At 38.9% G+C, this 21,271-nt stretch overlaps 1 protein-coding gene across 3 annotated transcripts in view; it reads left to right on the forward strand.

The window, feature by feature from the left end:
• Positions 1-21,271, forward strand: part of kiaa1109 (KIAA1109 ortholog) — a 433,731-nt gene that overhangs the window by 127,385 nt on the left and 285,075 nt on the right. For all 3 annotated transcript variants that reach the window (XM_072256106.1, XM_072256108.1, XM_072256107.1), the window contains exons 17-20: positions 2,297-2,394; positions 4,961-5,139; positions 13,069-13,175; positions 19,067-19,266. In XM_072256106.1, the coding sequence (XP_072112207.1) occupies positions 2,297-2,394; positions 4,961-5,139; positions 13,069-13,175; positions 19,067-19,266 (584 nt within the window). The remainder of the gene's footprint in view (positions 1-2,296; positions 2,395-4,960; positions 5,140-13,068; positions 13,176-19,066; positions 19,267-21,271) is intronic.

Raw genomic sequence — 21,271 nt, forward strand, 5'->3', positions numbered from 1 at the left:
GTGCCTGGAGGCTGTGGAAGTGATCGAGGTCCTCAATGAATACTTCTCTTCAGTATTTACCAATGAGAGGGAACTTGATGATGGTGAGGACAAAATGAGTGAGGTTGATGTTCTGGAGCATGTTGATATTAAGGGAGAGAAGGTGTTGGAGTTGTTAAAATACATTAGGACGGATAAGTCCCCGGGGCCTGACGGAATATTCCCCAGGCTGCTCCACGAGGCGAGGGAAGAGATTGCTGAGCCTCTGGCTAGGATCTTTATGTCCTCGTTGTCCACGGGAATGGTACCGGAGGATTGGAGGGAGGCAAATGTTGTCCCTTAGTTCAAAAAAGGTAGTAGGGATAGTCCGGGTAATTATAGACCAGTGAGCCTTAGGTCTGTGGTGGGAAAGCTGTTGGAAAAGATTCTTAGAGATAGGATCTCTGGGCATTTAGAGAATCATGGTCTGATCAGGGACAGTCAGCATGGCTTTGTGAAGGGCAGATCGTGTCTAACAAGCCTGATAGAGTTCTTTGAGGAGGTGACCAGGCATATAGATGAGGGTATTGCAGTGGATGTGATCTATATGGATTTTAGTAAAGCATTTGACAAGGTTCCACACGGTAGGCTTATTCAGAAAGTCAGAAGGCATGGGATCCAGGGAAGTTTGGCCAGGTGGATTCAGAATTGGCTTGCCTGCAGAAGGCAGAGGGTGGTGGTGGAGGGAGTACATTCAGATTGGAGGATTGTGACTAGTGGTGTCCCACAAGGATCTGTTCTGGGACCTCTACGTTTCGTGATTTTTATTAGCAACCTGGATGTGGAGTAGAAGGGTGGATTGGCAGGTTTGCAGACGACACGAAGGTTGGTGGTGTTGTAGATAGTGTAGAGGATTGTCGAAGATTGCAGAGAGACATTGATAGGATGCAGAAGTGGGCTGAGATGTGGCAGATGGAGTTCAACCCGGAGAAGTGTGAGGTGATACACTTTGGAAGGACAAACTCCAAGGCAGAGTACAAAGTAAATGGCAGGATACTTGGTAGTGTGGAGGAGCAGAGGGATCTCGGGGTACATGTCCACAGATCCCTGAAAGTTGCCTCACAGGTAGATAGGGTAGTTAAGAAAGCTTATGGGGTATTAGCTTTCATAAGTTGAGGGATAGAGTTTAAGAGTCGCGATGTAACGATGCAGCTCTATAAAACTCTGGTTAGGCCACACTTGCAGTACTGTGTCCAGTTCTGGTCGCCTCACTATAGGAAGGATGTGGAAGCATTGGAAAGGGTACAGAGGAGATTTACCAGGATGCTGCCTGGTTTAGAGAGTATGGATCATGATCAGAGATCAAGGGAGCTAGGGCTTTACTCTTTGGAGAGAAGGAGGATGAGAGGAGACATGATAGAGGTATACAAGATAATAGGAGGAATAGATAGAGTGGATAGCCAGCGCCTCTTCCCCAGGGCAACACTGCTCAATACAAGAGGACATGGCTTTAAGGTAAGGGGTGGGAAGTTCAAGGGGGATATTAGAGGAAGGTTTTTTACTCAGAGAGTGGTTGATGTGTGGAATGCACTGCCTGATTCAGTGGTGGAGGTAGATACACTCATGAAGTTTAGTACTACACAGGAATATGGAGGTATTTAAGGTGGGGGGTATATGGGAGGCAGGGTTTGAGGGTCGGCACAACTTTGTGGGCCGAAGGGCCTGTACTGTGCTGTACTATTCTATAAATCTATAAGTATCCTGCCATTTACTTTGTACTCTGCCTTGGAGTTTCAAAAAGTACACCTGACACATTCTTTTTTTTCCCTTGTCTTGACTGTCAATATCCCTTGTAAACCAAGATTTCCTAATCTTGTTGGCCTTTCCCTTCCATTGAACAGGAACTCATTGGCCCTGATCCTTTGCTGTCTCACTTTTAAAAGCTTCCGAGCTGCCACACAGTCTTTATCTGCGAAAAGCTTGTTGCTATTTCCTGTTTGATGCCATCAACATTGGCCTTGTCCCTAACCGTTCCTACCTTCATCCAGAACTATCTTGAAAGTAATAGTTTTATGGTCACTGATCCCAAATCCAGACCTCCAGCACATAAATTTTATGCTGTTCCTTTGTAAGTTTAATTTTATTTGGTTCTATAGAATTTGGGTGATGTTTAAAAATGACTGAAGGAATATGCTTGTTTCCAATTTGTGTGAATTGTGGTTAAACATTCCAAACTGTACAATGAACAGTTCATAATAATAAACTATTGTTCACTTCCTAATAAATTTTAGTGATATATTTTAGTTGTTTTAGAAACTGACGCATTGTTCTTTTGCAGTTTACTTAGCAGCATGTGGAGAAACACTGAATATCGAATTCTCATTGCCTTTCAGTGACTTTGTTCCTGAAACTTGCAACACAAAATTTTGTTTGAAGGTATGTGTTACTGTATATTTAAGCAGCAATCTACAGTTTATTGACGGTAATCAGCAAAGAAAAGTCAGAAATAACAGGAGTTTGTGCCAATATTTTCCACGTAGCTATCAGCAGCTTTAATATTTCTGTAAGATTACAATTTTTTTGATGTTGTCAGCCATTCTTTGTTCTTTTCCTAAATACACCCCTTGGCAAGGAAGCATAAAGTTCTGGCAATCCCCAATAACTTGAGTAGAGAATGACCAAGCTGGAGCAAGTGAGTGTTTTCTCCATTTATTTTAATTGAAGAAATGGCTGAAAACATGTCAGTTAAAGCTCACCCGGGGATGACATATACAGCAAGAGACTAAAAGGTTGGATTTACTTCATACCATTTTTCAAAGCTGTTCATAGATGCTCTTTAATGATTTTAAATCTTTGAGTATTTGACAGTTTTGTCACCTTGGTAAGTGAATACAGGGTATTTTAAATTTTTGAGTGTCCCCTCGTATAATCTCTTCAAGTTGATTGAGATTTTGTAGAAAAACATGGTTAGTTTGCATCTTGATATCAATTCTGGGCCTCTGTTGTTACTGGAAATATGTTTTTTTAATGTACCTCTAAAAGATGTATCATAAAAAATAGAAAGTTAAACCATTTCAATACTTCTATTTGAAATATCCAAGGTTTTGATTTAATTGAGGCTTGAAATTCTGGGTAACCAATAGGCACTGGCAGTGATTACTCTTTATTCTAATGTTTAGAATACTCTTTATTCTAAACATTGATGAAATGTTTTTGGGCAATCACCTAGAATTGTGTTGCTTTGGGCTTATTTCATGGCTGTCTGCAGTCCAATAACCTAGTGCCATAAGCTGTCTGAAGAACTAGTAGCATTAAAGTTTTATTATAAGTGACTTCCTGGTAAGAGAAAAGTACAATTTACTCATTGCACTTACTCAAAGAACACCTTTGTCTTGCAGGTCTTTGACTATTAGGCTTGTCCTTTTGTGTACTTTGTTCAGTGAGTGGATGTGGGTTGGAGCTAGGTGTCAGCATGTGCAAATTCATACTACTGTTTGATAACTGAGGTTGGGCAGCCTTCGTTTTAGGGTATACTCACTTTAGTTTGAATAGTATTTTCCTTAATTCTGAATATTAAACCGGTCTTTTGGGGAGTTGTGAGGTGCAATACTGTGGTAAGCATGATTGATTAACATAGGGCATTTTCACAGTTTTATAAGTTTTTTGTGAAATTTGTTTTCTTATGGGCCAATTGTTTTGCATCATGGCTTTCATTATGTTATGTAGCAAAAGGGAGATGGTGAGAAATTTCTGTGAGCTTTCAAATTTAGGAGGTGTTCCATGGTCCCTTATGGTTGAATGAGTCGGTGACTAGTGAGGTCAAAAGGTCATTGGAAGTTTGTTTCAAAGAATTGTGCATTAAAGTTCATGTGCACTCTGCTTTCAGATTAATAGAATCCACTGTACAGTTCAGGGGTCAGCTCTTCATCCACTGGACGGAGGTGATTGAGGAACACCCTGGTACTGATGTTTCTTGTAGCAGACTATAGTCACTATGGACTCCATTCCTTATAATAGTCACAAATATTGTGTCTCTGAGGTTCCCTGGTATGTACTTCTCCTCTCAAATGGAGAGTTGGATTGTGGATTTACAACTAAAGCTCTTCATTGCTGAACTTTAGAATTTTAGTGGAAATACTGCCCGTCTTTGAGCTATTGTTGTTTTTTACAGTATTACCTTTACAATGACTTACTGGTCATGACAGGTATCAGGGCTGAACTAAATAGGTTGTTATGCAGTGGGATCAAGGAAATGTCATGGCCAGAGATGCAGCTGAAGAAAAAACTGCATTTTCCAGTGGCTATCAACCACCTCTCTGTCTTTGATTAGTTCATTTCTATAACATTCCTTTAGTCTCCTACTCTACTCTCATCTATTGCTGTAATACTGTCTTCTTTATTAATAATTATAACAAGTTTATTCCTTTATGCATCATATTCATATCACTGCATTTGTTGTCCTTCCTCCTAGTAACTTACTTTAATATCTTCCCCAGTCAAGTGAGAGAAGCTCCAGATTTGAGTACGTTATCTAGGCTGACGTATTGGTATTAAATTACAAGCTGCCAGAGGAGCTCAATAAGTCAGGCAGCTTCTATAGAGGGAAATAGAGTGTTGACATTTCAGGTTAAGCACCTTTTATTTGGGCCCTTCTCAGACATATTAATATATCTATCAGAGCTGCTGTATTTTATAGATGCTAAACTGAACACTTGTGGTATTAATTTGAGGCATTAAAAATCCCATGTCAGAGTTCAGAGAGTAGATTTTTTTTCCAGTGCAGGCAATATTTCTTTCTTATCCAATTAGTTTTTTGTGGCATTTGCTTTCTGAGGTAACTAATTAATTTGTTGTAGCTTGTGGAAGTTTACCATGCATTTGATTTGTTTACTCAACATTGATCTGTATAAATAAATTGCTATGTGACATTTTTTTGCGTTTTAAGAACGTTTTCATACATGATATGCTGCAATGTGTATTTTTTATTATTTTACAATTGCAGGCAGAAAATATAGATCTGCGTTTATTTCTCCCCGACTGCCACCCTAGTAAGTATGCTACTGCTACGTTAGTAAATGATTCCCAGCCCAACAAAGTAAATCCTCAGGCATCTGCTTCAAACGAGTCTCAAGCTAGTCAAAAAGCACGAAAGCTGAAATGGCGCAATGTTACCCAACCAGAGTAAGTATCCATGTTATATTTGTAATTATTTAACTTTCTACAAATCGGCCTTCATGAACATAATTCTCAATGCTTGCTTAAGGACTGTTGTGAACTAAAAATTTTGTTCTTTTTTAGAATTTTTCTGAAGCATAATAATACAGGACAACTGCATTAAACAACTACAGATAAAACAGAATATTGATAGATTATTCAAATACTCAATTTATTTCTCCTTCCACAAATGTAGCTCGACCTACTAAGTAATATTGGTTATACTGCTACAACATGACAGTTGTATTCCTAAGAAACCTTGTATTATAAAGAAATTGTGTTATGAAAACAGTTATGTCAATAGGATAAAAGGGGTTGAGATTGGCAGGTATGATGTGGGCATCACTGTGTCATGGCTGAAAGAAGATAATAGTTGAGAGTTTAACATCCAAGGATACACATTGTATTGAAAAGATGGGCAGGTATTTTCCACAGATGGCTGAGGAGTCCAGGTCATTGAGTGTATTTTAGGTGTAGGTTGATACGTTCTTGATTCGTCAGTGTGTGAAAGGTTACGGGGAGATATTCCGCCCACCCGTCCCCCTGGCCACCATCCAAGACATTCTCCCCCCCCCCCCCCCCCCACCAGGACAGCATTTTTTTTCTGCTCATCAACTTTCCAAGTACTCAAGTGCATCCCTAGTTTCTGATCCAAGATTGCATAATTTATCAGTTGTGTTATATTCAATTAGTGTTATGGTGATACTGATTGAGGCAGAACTGCTTGTATTAAAACTTCCTCTGTTTGGATTTTACTCATTTGTACTGTTTTCTTTCCAAATCAAAACTGCTGGTAATCCCAGATATATATACTGTTAAGTTTATAAACAGCATGCAACAGATGTTAGGATTTTATGTGTACTTTTCTGGGCTTGTTTTTTTTTATATTCTTTTTATTTTTTTTATTACAAACAAAAAAACAGAAAAAAACAGCACATCTACAAAAACCATGACCTTAACAAAATCTAACTAAATATTGAGCAGCAAAAGGGAGAAAAATATAAAGGCAAAAGTAAACATACACAGCAGAGGTGCACTGCACCAAAAAACCTCAGTTCTCACCCTGTAAGAAAGTCCAATACAGGGCCCCATATCCTTTCAAAGATGTCCCCTCTGTCCTCATTACATAGTCTCAGTCTCTCCAAATGTAAAGTGTTTGCTAGTTCTCTCAGCCGTAGATCGTATGTAGGCACAGAGTCCATTTTCCACATTTGCAGGATTAACTTCTTAGCAATCACCATGCCAAACAATACAGCCTTTTTTTCATACTTATTGGCTGAAGATAAGGAGCTTGTTGCTCCAAGGATGGCTATAAGCAGGTCTGGTTCCCACCGCTTCCCATAAGCCTCAGAGAAACAGTGAAAAATATTTTTCCAGTATGCATAAAACTTACAACATGACCAGAATGAATGTGACAAGTTACTGTTCACAGATTTACATCTATTACAAACTGGTGAAACATCAGGGTAGAAACTGTGCAACTTTTCTTTGGAATAATGAAGTCTATGTATTGTTTTAAACTGTATAAGTCTGTGTCTGAGGTTGACTGAACAATCATGTATACTCTTTAAACCCTCATCCCAGACCTCCTCTGTCAGTTCTATACCCAATTCATCCACCCATGCCTGTTTAAGACCTGCAGTATTCACCCGAGCTCCATTACGTAGGATCTGATAAAAATAGGATACCGCACTACGAGTAACAGGATCAAATTTATTTATTGTCTCCAAGGACTCATGTTTGTCTAAAACTTCAAAGTTAGGTATATATTTCCTAACATAATCTTGAATTTGTAAATATCTAAAAAAACTAGATGCAAGGATATTGTAAACTGCTTGTAACTACGCAAATGAGGTAAAGTTTCCATTAATATATAGGTCACCTACACTACAGATGCCTCTCTGTTTCCAGGTAGAAAAAACAGTATCATTCAGGCCAGGCAAAAAGGAATGATTGTCACAAATTGGAGTGTTAATATAAGTTTTTGGGGCCTTAATGTGTAGTTGAATCTGCTTCCAAATTCTTATGGTGCTGCCAACCATGAAGCTGTTACTAAAATGTGACTTATTAACTACAGTGGGGCTATCAAGGAGAGCTGGTAAGGAAGTCTTCTTACAAAGCACTTGCTCTATGAGTAACCATGCTGGGCATGAGTCTGAGGTAGAGGGTGGGCCTTTTTTCCACCATGCAAGAATGGATAGGTGGGCAGCCCAGTAATACATTTTAACGTCCGGTAGGGCAAAGCCACCTGGTTCCTTGGGCTTTGACAAGTGCTTTTTAGTAATTCTAATGGCTTTATAATTCCAAATGAAGGGTATAATAATTGAATCCAATTGCTTAAAATATGACAGAGAAATAAAACATGGAATTGACTGGAATAAATGAAGAAATCGTGGCAGTACAATCATCTTGATTGCGTTAACCCTCCCCACCAAAGAAATTGGAAGGATTTTCCAAAAGTCAATATTGCGCTTAACCTGCTCAACTTTGTTTCGCCAATTCACTTACAAAAGGTCATCTGTGTTTTTTGTAATAGTCACACCAAGACAGGAAAAATTATCCTAAGTTATTTTAAAGGGAATGGACTGTAAGTATGCTGTATTAACCACTGCAGTGACTGGCATTAGTTCGCTCTTATCCCAATTAATAGAGAAACCTGAGAAACTACCAAAATTATTAATTAGAGTCAGAAGGGCGGGTATTGATGTTTGTGGGCTGGAGATATATAAAAGGACATCGTCAACGCATAACGAAAGGTGATGTTTATGTCCATGCATATCGATGGGAGATATCAAAGGGTCCTGTCGGATGCTAACAGCCAGTGGCTCAGTGATAACTGCAAACAAAAACGGAGAAGGGGGCAGCCTTGACGAGTCCCACGATGAATTGCAAAAGGGGAAGAAATATTCTGATTAGTGATAATAGAAGCAGATGGGTGTGAATAAATTATCTCAATCCATTTAATGAAAGATGGTCCAAATCCAAATTTCTTAAGTGCAAACATCATATATGGCCATTCCACTTGCGCATCTACTGAAATGACTACAGCCTCTTCTGCATGTTTTGTATGTAAAATATTGAAAAGACAACGCAAATTAAAATGCATATGTCTACCTGGCATAAAGCCAGTTTGACCTGGATGAATAATAGAACAAATGCATTCTTTTAACCTATTGGCCAGGACTTTCACAAGAATTTTGGTTTCAATGGGCAGCAGCGAATGGGGCAATATGATGAAACCACCTCAGGATGACGACCTGGTTTTGGAATCAGAGAAACATTGGCTTTACATAAAGTGGGTGGCTGTCTGGAAGCTGTCCTAGAGTGATTAAACATTCGTAAGAGCAGAGGTGACAATTTTGAACCAAATACTTTGAAGAATTCCATGCTAAAACCATCAGGACGCGTTGCCTTATTATTGGGGAGGGAAGAGATGACCTTCTTGATCTCATCTAGGCTTATATCAGCATCAAGTGTATTTACTGAATCTATTGACAGTGTGGGCAGATTCAGATTATCAAAAAATGCATCCATAGCTTCAACGTCTGGACCGCCTTGTGATTGGTAAACATTATGGGCTTGGTTTTCTGCACCTGCTTTTTTCAGAGATGATGGTGATCATGATTATGAGAAAAGAATCTTTCCAGCAAAGCTTAAAGAATTGAGGGAAATATGAATATGAAAGTAAGTAAAGTTGTGAACTGGAAAGGTGTAAAATACTCAGAACAGAAAGGGAAGGAGGGTATTATTAGAGAAGAGAACTAGGAACATATTCAGTAATTCTGTTACTCCTGTATAGCCATATTATCTAAACTGCATCTATAGCATAATAGAAGGACAAGGAAGTAGTCTTGGCACAAACTATTCTGAGCATGGAAATGAACAACAGCATCATATTATGCTTCAAATGGACAACTATTGTTTATATAATTACATCAGATGTGATATCACACCACTGAAAAGCATTGAGACACGGTTTGTACTTTTCAGATTTGATAATGCCACGTGGCTGCTTGGTGTGAGATTTGCACAGTCTGGATGGGCATGTTGGTTGTGGATATTTCTCACTTCCTCCTATCCGCTCTCACCGAAATTCTTCTGCCACTTTTGATATTGTGTGCTCTACCTCCTCAGATACACTATCCTATCTATAATTTTATTCCACACCATCTACTTGCCATTGTAGTTGTGATGAGGCAGTCTTTTCCCTCCTCTAATTTCTTGATGATTTATATGAGTGCTTCCAGGACTAAGCACAGTTCGGTCACAGCCTGATTAGAAGGACCTGAAGTACGTACTCTCAAGAATTCTGGAATTTCGAAACTTACACAGAAAAACCCAGAAATATTTAGCAGGCTAGGGACTTAGAATAAAACGGAGATAGCATTTCAGGTGAATGATATTTCTTCAGAACCTTCCTTTTCATAACTGTAACATAACCTTTAACTCCTTGTATTCTAGTTTCTTAGATTAAATTCTAGCATTGCAGTTATCTTAGACATTCCCTTTACTCCCTCAGGGAATGTATCCCTGCAAATGCTACACCTGCCCTCTCTTGCCTACCATTAGGGCCCCAAACAGTCCTTCCACGCGAGGCAACACTTTGCCTGCAAATCTGTTGTGGTCATCTACTCCTTCTGGCTCTCCCGCTGTGGTCTCTACATTGGTGAGACCTGACGTAAATTGGTGGATTGCTTTGTCAAGCACCTCTGCTTCATGCACAAGAAGCAGAATTTCCCGGAGGCCATTTTAAATCCTATACCCATTCCCATTCCAAAATGTTGGTCCATGTCCTTCCCTTGAGCCATAATGAAGCCACTCTCAAGTTGGAGGAGCAACACCTCATATTCTGTCTAGTTAGCCTCCAACCTGATGACATGAGCATTGATTTCTCCTTTTTGTTTGTTTACTTATTTATTCCCCCTCCCTCGTCTTCTATTCCCCTTTCTGTCCTCTTACTGCCTCTCATGTGCCTATCACCTTCTCCTGGTGCCCCTCATCCTTCCCTTTCTCCCACGGTCTACTGTCCTCTCCTATCAGATTCCTTCTTCTCTAGCACTTTGCCTTTTCCACTTATCACTTCCCAGTTTCTTACTTCAATCGCCTCCCCTACCCACCTGGCTTCATCTATCACATTCATGCTTGCCTTCCATCCCTCTCCCCATCTTCTTATTCTGGTATCTTCCCCCTTCCATTCCAGTCCTGATGAAGGGTCTCAGCCCAAAATATCAATTGTTCCTCTCCATGGATGCTGCCTGACCTCCTGAGTTCCTCCAGTATTTTGTGTGTCCTGCTCTGTATTTGCGGAATCAGCAGAATCTGTTGTGTTTATAGTTTAACTGGCCATGCTGTTTTTAATTACCTGAGTCACTTGTGATCTCTATCATCCTGACATTTCTGAATTCAAGGTACTCCTTCCCTTTGCTAGCCTGCAGGTCACTCTTGGTTCAGGTGTAGCACCTGCTTAGTCCCCCATTTAGGGTCACATGAAGCTGTGGGAGCAGGTGGTGGGTGGTCATATGAGTAGTTGGTACATATCATGTCCTGATTATGTGACCACTGACTCCAGGCAGACAAACTCTGAAGAATATTGATAATGGCTGGGTTCACCCGTCTTCTAAAGATGCTGCCCAGAAGAAGGCAATGACAAACTACTTCTGTAGAAAAATTTGCCAAGAACAATCATGGACACCTACATCTTATCCATTCACTTGACAATTAACATAGTTTTATAACTGTATGTCTCCATTTATGCAGCATAAAGGTTCATAATCTTGAGTGATTAGGTCCTCTAATAGCTTCTCACAGCTTAAATTCTGACTTAGCTTTATATTGTCAGGAAATGGATGTATTGCATTTAGTCCTCTCACCTCAGCTGTTGTATAGATTAGAATTAGCTGAAGCTCAATCAGTGAATCTTGCCATATAACATACCATACAAAATACCCCCTATTTTCCTGACTGTTTTTAATCATTATTTATTGGCAATCTTTAATTCAGGTCATTACTCCCAGTATCATTTTATCTAGCAAGCTGTGGTGTGGTTCATAATTGAATCTATATACTACTAAAACTCTCATGCTCTGTCTGTCTATTTGTCTGTTTGTGATCTCCAATTAGTGCAAACGGTCATTACAGCGGCACTTTTTTTGACTAAGTTGAATTAAAATGCGCTAACTTACAGAATGCAGGCAAAGTTCAGGGTTATATATTCGTATAAAATTGTTCATTGGCCAAAATCAACAGGCTCCCTTTCAACCCGAGAGCCGATCCACCATCATGGAAATCGGGACACAACAGCCCAACGCATGTGCACGGCCAGCCTCAGCAGCGACACCTACCGGAGCAAAAGGGCAGAGCAGCTCTATTTCGAGGGGTCACATTCTGCTAATCACCATCAGCATGTGCAGGATCGGGACAGATCTAACTGCCACCCATCAGTAAGAGATAATTAAATCTTATTGTAATGACATACTTCAGGACACCCATAAAACCCTTTGCTGCAGTCAAAGGACAGCGGTGACTATATCACATCCATTTAGGAGAGTGCCAGCCACATCATCAAGAATAATCAGCATCCTTTGGTGTTACTGCTTCTTATCTTCTATCCAGCATCAGGGTAAAAAAAAAATGGTCAGCCTAATTATGCTGCGTGGAAAGGGAAAGGGGACATTATGGTCAAGAGATGATGCCAAACGTCGTCGGGAAGCAGCAAGGAGAGGGAGAGAACAAGAATCAGATGAGACCAGGGCCGCACGACTCCAGGATCAAAGAGTCAGGACAAAAAAAGATGAGAGAAGAAGAGACAGAGGAGGAGAGGCATGCACGTCTCCAAGATCAGAGACAAACAACAAATAGCAGAAGAGATGAGGAGACAGGGGACGAAAAGGCTGCACGTCTCCAGAATGACAATGAGAGTCACAAGGGTGGCAGATAAACCAGAAATGATGCCATCAAAAGTGTCCTTTGTTAAGTGAGGAGCAGCTATATTTGCTTCGCTACGCTTCATTCTTCTTTCATAAACTGAGGTTTTCTACTTCAGTTTCCAAAGCAAAGCGATACCAATAGCATTCAGGAAAATTTAATGTTCATTCTGGTCACATCAGACTGCACTACCCTTCTCTCAAAGGGTGCCCCAATGGGTCACCCTGTTGTCTAGTATCTTCTGAAAATTGAATTTTCCAAATGCATTATTCCTCCCCTTGATTCACGCTTTCAAAAGAATACTTTGCTTAGTTAGGTATCACTGTTTCTTCGCAACTTACTCTGTATGAATATAATTTGAATATATTTTAGTAAAGCAAAAAAACCAAACTGCAATTACTAGAAATTTGAAATAAAACCAGAAAATGCTAGAAGTGTATATCAGCTATAGAATTTTTGGGGAGAGGAACAGAATTCATGAAGTTAAGGAGATTAAGGCAGTGAGATTGTAGCCTTTTCTTCATTACTTACATTAGAATAAAAGTTAAAACCCAGGTATAAGTTGCTTACTTAGGCAGATGCTGAAAGCATCTCATGATGATCATTGAACATGTAGTAGTTCTCCCAGCATACTACCAGCAAACAGATGAAATAATTGCTATTTTACTGTCTGTTGTGTCTTAAGTCTGTTTTCATCCATAACAATTGTCCTGTGCTTCACAATTCACTTGTATGAGATGGATTGGCATTAAAGATTTAATGATCTTAAAGATTTAAGGTGCCATCTCATTGCATTTTTTTAAACTTTTAACTATCTGTATGTAATGCCAGATCAAATAAGAATGCACTTTTAAATTCTCTGAACAGTATAAAAGATCTTTGACAATATGGGTTGTTTTTCAAATAAAAACTTCATTTAATTGGTGTTTGATTATATTAATTGTGATCCTTTCACTTTTGATTTCTTTATAGGTCTGATTGGATTGAGTGTTGGTCTGTACCAAATATTTTACTTACTATTGACTATACTTGGCATCCCATCTACCCTCAGAAGGCTGACGAGCAACTGAAGCAAAGCTGTAAGAAATTATTTTATTCATTTTTTCATTCTTTACTACTTCCAAAAGTTATATAAAAAAAAACAAGGATAGGGATAGATTAACAGCTCAATTCCTTGTGTTGTTCATCTGTAAATTAGATTATTGCTGGTTTGTATCTTAAATGCTTTTTTTCCCTTGGCTTCATATTTTATTGCAATCAAAGGGAATGCAATTTAAAACAGGTCAAATTGGAAGTTCAACAGCTGTGTTATTTTACAGCTGGGAGTAAAGATAAAGGCGCAATTTCTTATGCTTAACCAAAAACATGAAGGAACTTTTTAAATGATATTTAAACATTTGATGTAATGACATATGTGAGCAGTTGATGCTTCTTTTTTAATGTTATCTCCATAAAATTTGTCAATACTTTATTTGACAAAATGTCTATCAAAGTCATTTAGGTGCAAAAGTTGAGCTGTAAGCATGCAGTATTAGTTTAGTGGCTAATTATAAGGAAACTATCTTGAGCCTTAAATCCATAAAGAAACCTATTGTGATTGAAAGTATGAAGCATAAATGAGTAAGTATTACTTGATCTTACTTGATCATGCTGTTTTTAAATTTTTCGTTATGATTGAGACTAGGCTGATGGGATGGCAATTATTTTTATTGGATTTACCCTGTTTTCTATGAGCCTTTGATTGTAATAAAGCATCTTTTGCAATAAAGTATTTGATTGCAATAAAAATATTTCATTTTGTTAGGCAAGTGATAGTTTTGTTTGGATTAGCTTGGCAAGAGGTGAGGAAGTATTCTGAATTATGTTTGTTTTTTTTTCACTTTGCATTCTTTATTTACAAATGTTTGTAATTACTACTTCAATTCCCAGTAGGTATCCAGTCCTGTATCAAGGCAGCTGACCTGGGAAAATGCCAACCACAGGCCTGGTTGTGATTTTTACTTTTGTCCATTCACTCAGTTTACAAGAGGCAAAAACTACTAAACAGAACATTTTATTCACATTTAACAATCATACATTACTCTGGTCTCTGTAGTCTCATCACTAAAATTAAATGGGACACAACAGGAATCTTCACAATCCTTTGACAGGCAACTTCTGCTTTGATATATACCGTGTGCAGGGCGACATCGCTTCAGCACCTCATTGAAACCGTCACAGAGGGTTAGGTCATGCTGGTTCTGGGCACACTCCAGAAACTGTTTCATTTCATACCGGCAGGGTCTGAAGGCTTGGGAATGAGGTTGGGCCGGAGGGACTGCCACTGGAGGCTCCTGGTAGGTGACATCTGCCCTGGCTGGCTCCGAGCCACTACCACCACTGATGGCCCCGGTCGATGTGCTCCCCATGACGTTTTGCATTGCTGAGCCCACTGCCACTCCTGCCGCCGTGCTTGCCATCTGCGCCATCAGGCCCGGCTGCCAGGGCTGCACGGTTGGAGGAGCGACAGCAGCTGGAGGAGGGTGAGCTGGGGGAGCAGCTCACTCGGCTGCGGCTTCCGCAGGGCATAGCGACAGTTCTGAAGGACTTGACTGCGGCCGCATAATAGCAACTGCTAGTATTCCAAACTATAGCCTAGAAATTGTTTTGGACCTATTGTCTTTATGATATCTGTTGTTTTCATTTGTTTCTTGATATCATGTGGATTGGGTGAAATGGCGGGAAACTCAAAAGGAGGCCTTACATTGATCATTTTGGAAAATTATCTTGTTAGAAGTCACTGTTCTTGAGGAATTCCATCAGCGAGGTCCCCAGAGAAGAAAGTTTAGATCCAGCCAATGGAGAGATTTTCCCTGATCTGAATAATGAAAGTAACTACTTAATGCCACACATGGTTAAATATGACCTTGATGTCAATTACAATTACAATTAAAATTACAGTGAACATCACCGAGTTAGATTTCAACCAAAAATGCTTGGGTAATTGAGCATTTTAACCTGTTTGAACTGATTTTTGAGAGGAAAATTGATTGGAGCTTTTTGAAGATGCAACTGGCAGTATAAATGAAGGGAAGTCAGCTGATGTGGTTTGTTTGGATTTCCAATGAAAAGTATTCCAGTCATTTTCTCCGCACTTTATCTCTCTGCCCTGCTAACTTCAGGGGTCGGTTGAGACATACTCCAAGGCCGCTTTGCATCTTTATACTCAGTATAAAACATTGATTATGTATTCCCTAGTTTATCCCTCCATATTAGTGGCCAGTATTTAATGACAAGAACTGTATATGCCCCCAATAATGAAATGCATTAAATTTTACTGATTTCTTTCTGAAGTCTGCTGTGCTCCTCTTCACTGCCAACCAGGTGACCAATTTTTGTTCATTTTTAATCTGGGATCCTACATTAATTCTGCATATCCTCAACTAAACTCAAGTTATAATCAAGACGTGTATTTTCCTGAACAAATACTCACTGCCTGTCCTTGGCTGTGTCTTGTAAATGATTTATACTGCACTCAAGAATTTAAACAACCTGCCTACCACCAACATTAGATAGATGATACTTTATTGATCCCAAAGGAAATTATAGTGTCACGGTAGCATTACAAGTGCACAGATTTACTAATATTAGAAAAGAAGCAAGAAAGAATAAAAATTAAGTTACTTCAAACAGTCTAACAGGAGGGGATCATCACTTCCCCAGTTATAGGTTGACACATTATAGAGCCTGATGGCTAAGAACGACCTTATATAGTGCTCTTTGGACTAGCACAGTTGTCTTAGTCTATTACTAAAAATGCTCCTCTGTTTAGCCAAGGTGGCATGCAGAGGGTGAGAAATATTGTCCAGAATTACCAGGATTTTCCGTAGGGTCCTTTGATCTACCACAGCCTCCAATGTGTCCAGTTTTGACTCCTATAATAGAGCCATCCTTTCTAATCAGTTTATTGAGCCTTTTGCATCACTCGTGTTGATGCCATTGCCCCAGCTTACTGCTATATAGAAGATTGTACTGGCGATAACAGACTGGTAGAACATATGAAGGCATACACCGAAGGATCTCAGTCTCCTTAGGAAGTAGAGGTGATCTGGCCCTTCTTGTACACAGCCTCTGTGTTGATGCTTCACTCAAGTCTGTCGTCCAGGTGCACCCCCCTCGGTACTTGTGGAGCCTCACCACATCCACGTCCTCACCATCAATAGTAATGGAGCGGTGCAGGCATAGTCTTCCTAAAGTCCATCACTATCTCCTTTGTCTTACTGATGTTGAGCTGCAGATGATTCAGCTTGTACCATTTGACAAAGTCCTCCTCCAAGGCTGCTGTATTCACCCTTCTGTCCTCCCTTCGTACACCAAACTATTGCTGAGACATCAGATAATTTCTGCAGATGACATGACTCAGCGTTGTAGGTTGATTGAGCTGGAATTACATGGCTTATTTCTATTTATTTTTAAATAAATGTAGCTAATTAGGATCTGTCCCATCCAAAGAGAATTGTAAAATTAGCATCAGAGACTTCAAACTTTTTTTTTCCAACTTTATTTGTACCCCTCCTTCACTTTACGTGTGTCTGTACCTGGTAATGTAACCAATTTTAAAGCTGTTAAACCAATACAATATTTATGGAGAAAGAAATCACAGTTCTGGGGATATGGCTGCAAGGTGTTTAGGAATGGGACCTGAATATCCCGAGGTATTTAGTACTGATGAGGGACAAGCAAAAAGGGAAGGGATGTGGAAAGACATTGCTTGTAGAAGGTGAAATAAAATCAATGGTGTGGAAGAACATTCGTTCTGAAAAACCTGAGGAGCAACTAAGAATATGGACCACACACGCGTACGCACATGCACACAAATGCGCTTGGCATTAAACGAACAATTAGAAATGAACATAGTAAGAAGACTACGTTAATAATGGGTGACTTAAGTCTACATATAATTTGGGCAAATCAGACCACCATTATTCAACCAGAAGAGCAATTTCCAGAGTACATTCATGATGGGCATTTGGACCAATATATTGAGAAGCCGAATAAGTAGTGGGCCATATAGAATGGGTACTATTTAATGTGAAAGGATCAATAATTAACATTATTTTGTGGGGTCTCTTTGGAAAAAGTGATCATAATATGAGAGTAATCGTTAAGATGGAATGTGCATATGTTAATTTGAGACTAGATATGATCCTGAATAAAGGAAACCATGACTATATGTGGCATATGCTGGGTATATGCTGGAATTGGGGAATAAATATATGGCAACCCTGAGGATTGGGAATGGTTTTGTAATTCAACAAAGATGGACAAAAGAATTAATTAGGAAGTGGAATACAGCGCATGAAAGTTAGCCAGCCAAGAAGATAAAATCAAGAAGATAAAATGCTTCTGTAGCTATGTGGAAAAAGAACTAATAAAATGAAGAACAAAGAAAAGATAGTCTAAATAAATATTAAAACATTATTTCTATGTTCACAAAAAAGGATATGTGTATCTTCCCAAAATTGTTGTGTCAAGTGAGAAGGAGAAATTGTTAGTACAGAAATTGTGTTAAACAATTGAAGGGATTATAGACTGATAAATCTCCAGGGCTCAGTTTGTATTCCAGAGTACTCAATAGGCCCTAGTGAAAGTATTGATTGCCATTTTCCAAATTGTTTAGCTTCTGGTATACTTCCAACAGATTGGAGGATACAGTCTTTATGAAAAGTCTCTGCCTGAAACGTTGACTGTTTACTCCTTTCAATTGATGCTGCCTGGCCTGCTAAGTTCCTCCAGCATTTTGTGCGTGTTGCTTTGGATGGTACAAATATTGTTAAGATGAGATAGAGGAGAAAAATCTGATGTCAGTATTAGGTGATGCTTGATGATTTTAGATGAGGAAATTTAATATTTCCAAGTTTGCAGATGGCATGGTGCACGAGAGAGTGAACCTTGAGGAAGAAGCAGAGAAGCTCAAGATTAGTCTGGATATATTTGAGGAGTGACAGAAACATGGCAGATACAATATAATGTGAATAAATGGTGGCAATAATTGGCAGGCAGATGATTATCCAGATGAGAATAGATTAGGAGGTGCAACAACACTATTTTCATCATTTGCTGGAGGTAGGCATTATGATGGCTAGATTTCACAGTGAGGGGACAGAAATATAGGAGTAGTGATGTTTTACTACAATTGTGCATTGCCTTGATGCAGCTGTTGTTAGATATTGTGTACAGCTTTGCTGTGTTAGGTTAAGAAAGTATCTTCTTTCTTTGAAAGGAGTTCAGTTAAAGTTCAGAATGATTCCTGTTATGACAGGACTGATATATGAAAAGAAATTGAGTCAGTCAGATGTATGTCCAATAGAAGAATGAGAGGAAATCCCACAGAAAGCAACAGAAATCAAACAGCTGCTTATATGCAGGAAGGATGATGACACAGGAGTTCAGGATATGGCTCACTGTCTAAGGAAAAGGGGTGAACCTTTTAAATTGAGATGAGGAGAAACTTCTAGGCAGTGGTTGTGTCTCCTGTGGAGTTTCCTGCAACAAAAGACATTCAAACCAAATCATCACCTATATTCAATAGGGTTAAATATTATTCTTAAAATAGAGGAATTGAGGGATATTAGGAGAACTCTGGAATAGGGTGTTAAATTTGGATGATCAGCCTTGATTATATTGAATGGGTGGAAAGGGTCACATAGCTTAATCCCTATTTCCATGATTCTTTATTTTCCTCTGTCCATTTTTTGATTGCACCTGGTATTTATTTCAATTCAACCTACGATGATGCATGCAAAAGTTAAGTTGGTGCTGAAACAATTTCAAGTGTTTCTGTTGTACTTTATACAGCATTTTCAGCTCTTGAGGTTGTTCAAAGATCAGTTATAATAGTTGAGAAGATCTATTATCAAATGAAAGATTGGTTTTAATAACAACGCTATCTGTAGAATGATTTTTATTAAATATATATTTTTTCTTAAAGTATTTGAAATGCAGCAGTTGACATCAAGATCATCACAGAAGACTTCAGAACGAATTATGCATTCTCCTACAGTTTCACAAAAACTGCGGATAGACCCATCTGAACTTTTACCTGATAAACTACACGTGGAACTAGAAATGGCTCCAGATTCACAAATCACTCTCTATGGTCCATTGCTTAAAGCATTGTTGTGTATAAAGGTAAAGATCATTTACTTGCCAATCTGATGTTTAAGCCAGATTTTCTAAATAAATTGAAACTTACTGTTTGTCTTTTAAGTATGCCTCATTCAGTAGGAAGAGAGAATGTTGGCTTGTGTCACAGTATCTCACTGGTGTGACTTGATAGTAAGTGTCACAATCTGTTTAATGCGTGTGATGTTTACGAGTTTATACAGTCAAACTTTCAGCAGAGTTCTAGAGGATAAGCAGGATTGGGAATTCTTCATCCCTCTTTGTCTTGCTTCACCCCCTGCCATTGTCTGCCCATTTCATTTCCAAGGAAGAGTGAGTGTATGGTAGAAGTAACAGCTAATAAACAGGTTGAAGCAGCTGCTGTGTCCTCTATTTACTATTAAGAGTCTTAATAATTAATGTATGAAAGGGGAAACTGCTAAACTCAAATCACCATCCACTTAAATAGCTTAGGTGTGAAACTCAGATACCAAGATAGATGTAGCAATTAGATTTGTGATTTAAGCTGTCAACCACAATTATGCAGCAATTTCATGTTGGTATCATTGTGAACATTGTCCTGCCATGTAAAGTATATAAAATTTGCTCTCGTGGTTAAACGAAACAGAAAATATATGTAGGAATACTTCCATTTCTTCCTTTTTGGTGCATGATTGAGTACAAAATATTTTGATTGAATTTAAGCAACATGATAAAGTAATAACACAGTTGGTTTGGTACAAACAATTTAAAGTTCAAAAGTAAATTTATTATCAAAGTACATATATATTGCCATGTACTAAACTGTGATTCATTTCTTGCGTGCATTCACTGTAAACACAAAGAAACACAATAGAATCAATGAAAAAAACTGCGCACTACGAATAGAGACGAACAACCAATGTGCAAATACAAAAAAGAAAACAAAATAATAATAATAATAATAATAATAAAAATAAATAAATAAATAATAAATATTGAAAACATGGGTTGTAGAGTCCTCGAAAGTGAATCCACGGGTTGTGAATTCAATTCAGTGTTGGGGTGAGTGAAGTTAGAAGCTCTGGTTTAGGGGCCTGATGTTTGAGGAGTGATAACTGTTCCAGAACCTGGTGGTGTAGGACCTAAAGCTCCTGTACCACCTTCTTGTTGGCAGCAGTGAGAAGACAGCATGGCCTGGATAGTTGATTTCTTGATGGATGCTGCTTTCCTGCGACAGCAATCCATGTGATGGGGAGAGCTTTATCTGTGATGAACTGGGCCATATCCACTACATTTTGTAAGTTTTCCATTTTAGGACATTGGTGTTTCCATACCAGGCCAAGACGAAACTCTCCACTGTGCATATATTGAAATTCGTCAGAGATTTAGATGACATGCCAAATCTTCATAAACTTTTAAGGAAGTAGAGGCACTGCTATGCCTTCTTTGTAATGGCACTTACATAGCAGATTAAGAACAGATCCACTGTTGCTGAATTTAAAGTTATTGACTCTTTCCAGCTCTGATCCCCTGATGAGAATTGCCTCATGGACCTTCGATTTCCTCCTCATGTAGTTAGTGATCAGCTCTTTGGTTTTGCTGATGTTAAGCGAGAGGTTGTTATGGTGGCATGTTCAACCAGATTTTCAGTCTCCCTCTTATATGCTGATTCTTCACCACCTTTGATTCGGCGAATAGCATTGACAACATTAAGTCATCAAACTTAAAAATGGCATTGAAACTATGCTTAGCCTCACAGTAATAAGTAGAAAGTGAGTAGAGCAGGTGACTAAGCACACAGCCTTGTGGTACCCCTGTGCTGGTGGTGATTATGAAGGAGATGTTGTTGTCGATCCATACTGACTGGGGTCAGCAGGTGGATGTAAACAATGGATGTAAATATTCAATTTTGATAATAACCAAGCATCAGCTAGGAATGGTTTTTGTGATCTTTTGACCAGTTCTTAACATAAAGTCAAACAAGCCTTTAAATATTTAAGCAGAATTTTGTCAATCCTGATGGATGATCTTCGATCTGAATTCACAGCAT

The sequence above is a fragment of the Mobula birostris genome, chromosome 4 (assembly GCF_030028105.1).
Source record: "Mobula birostris isolate sMobBir1 chromosome 4, sMobBir1.hap1, whole genome shotgun sequence".
Taxonomy (NCBI): Eukaryota; Metazoa; Chordata; class Chondrichthyes; order Myliobatiformes; family Myliobatidae; genus Mobula; species Mobula birostris.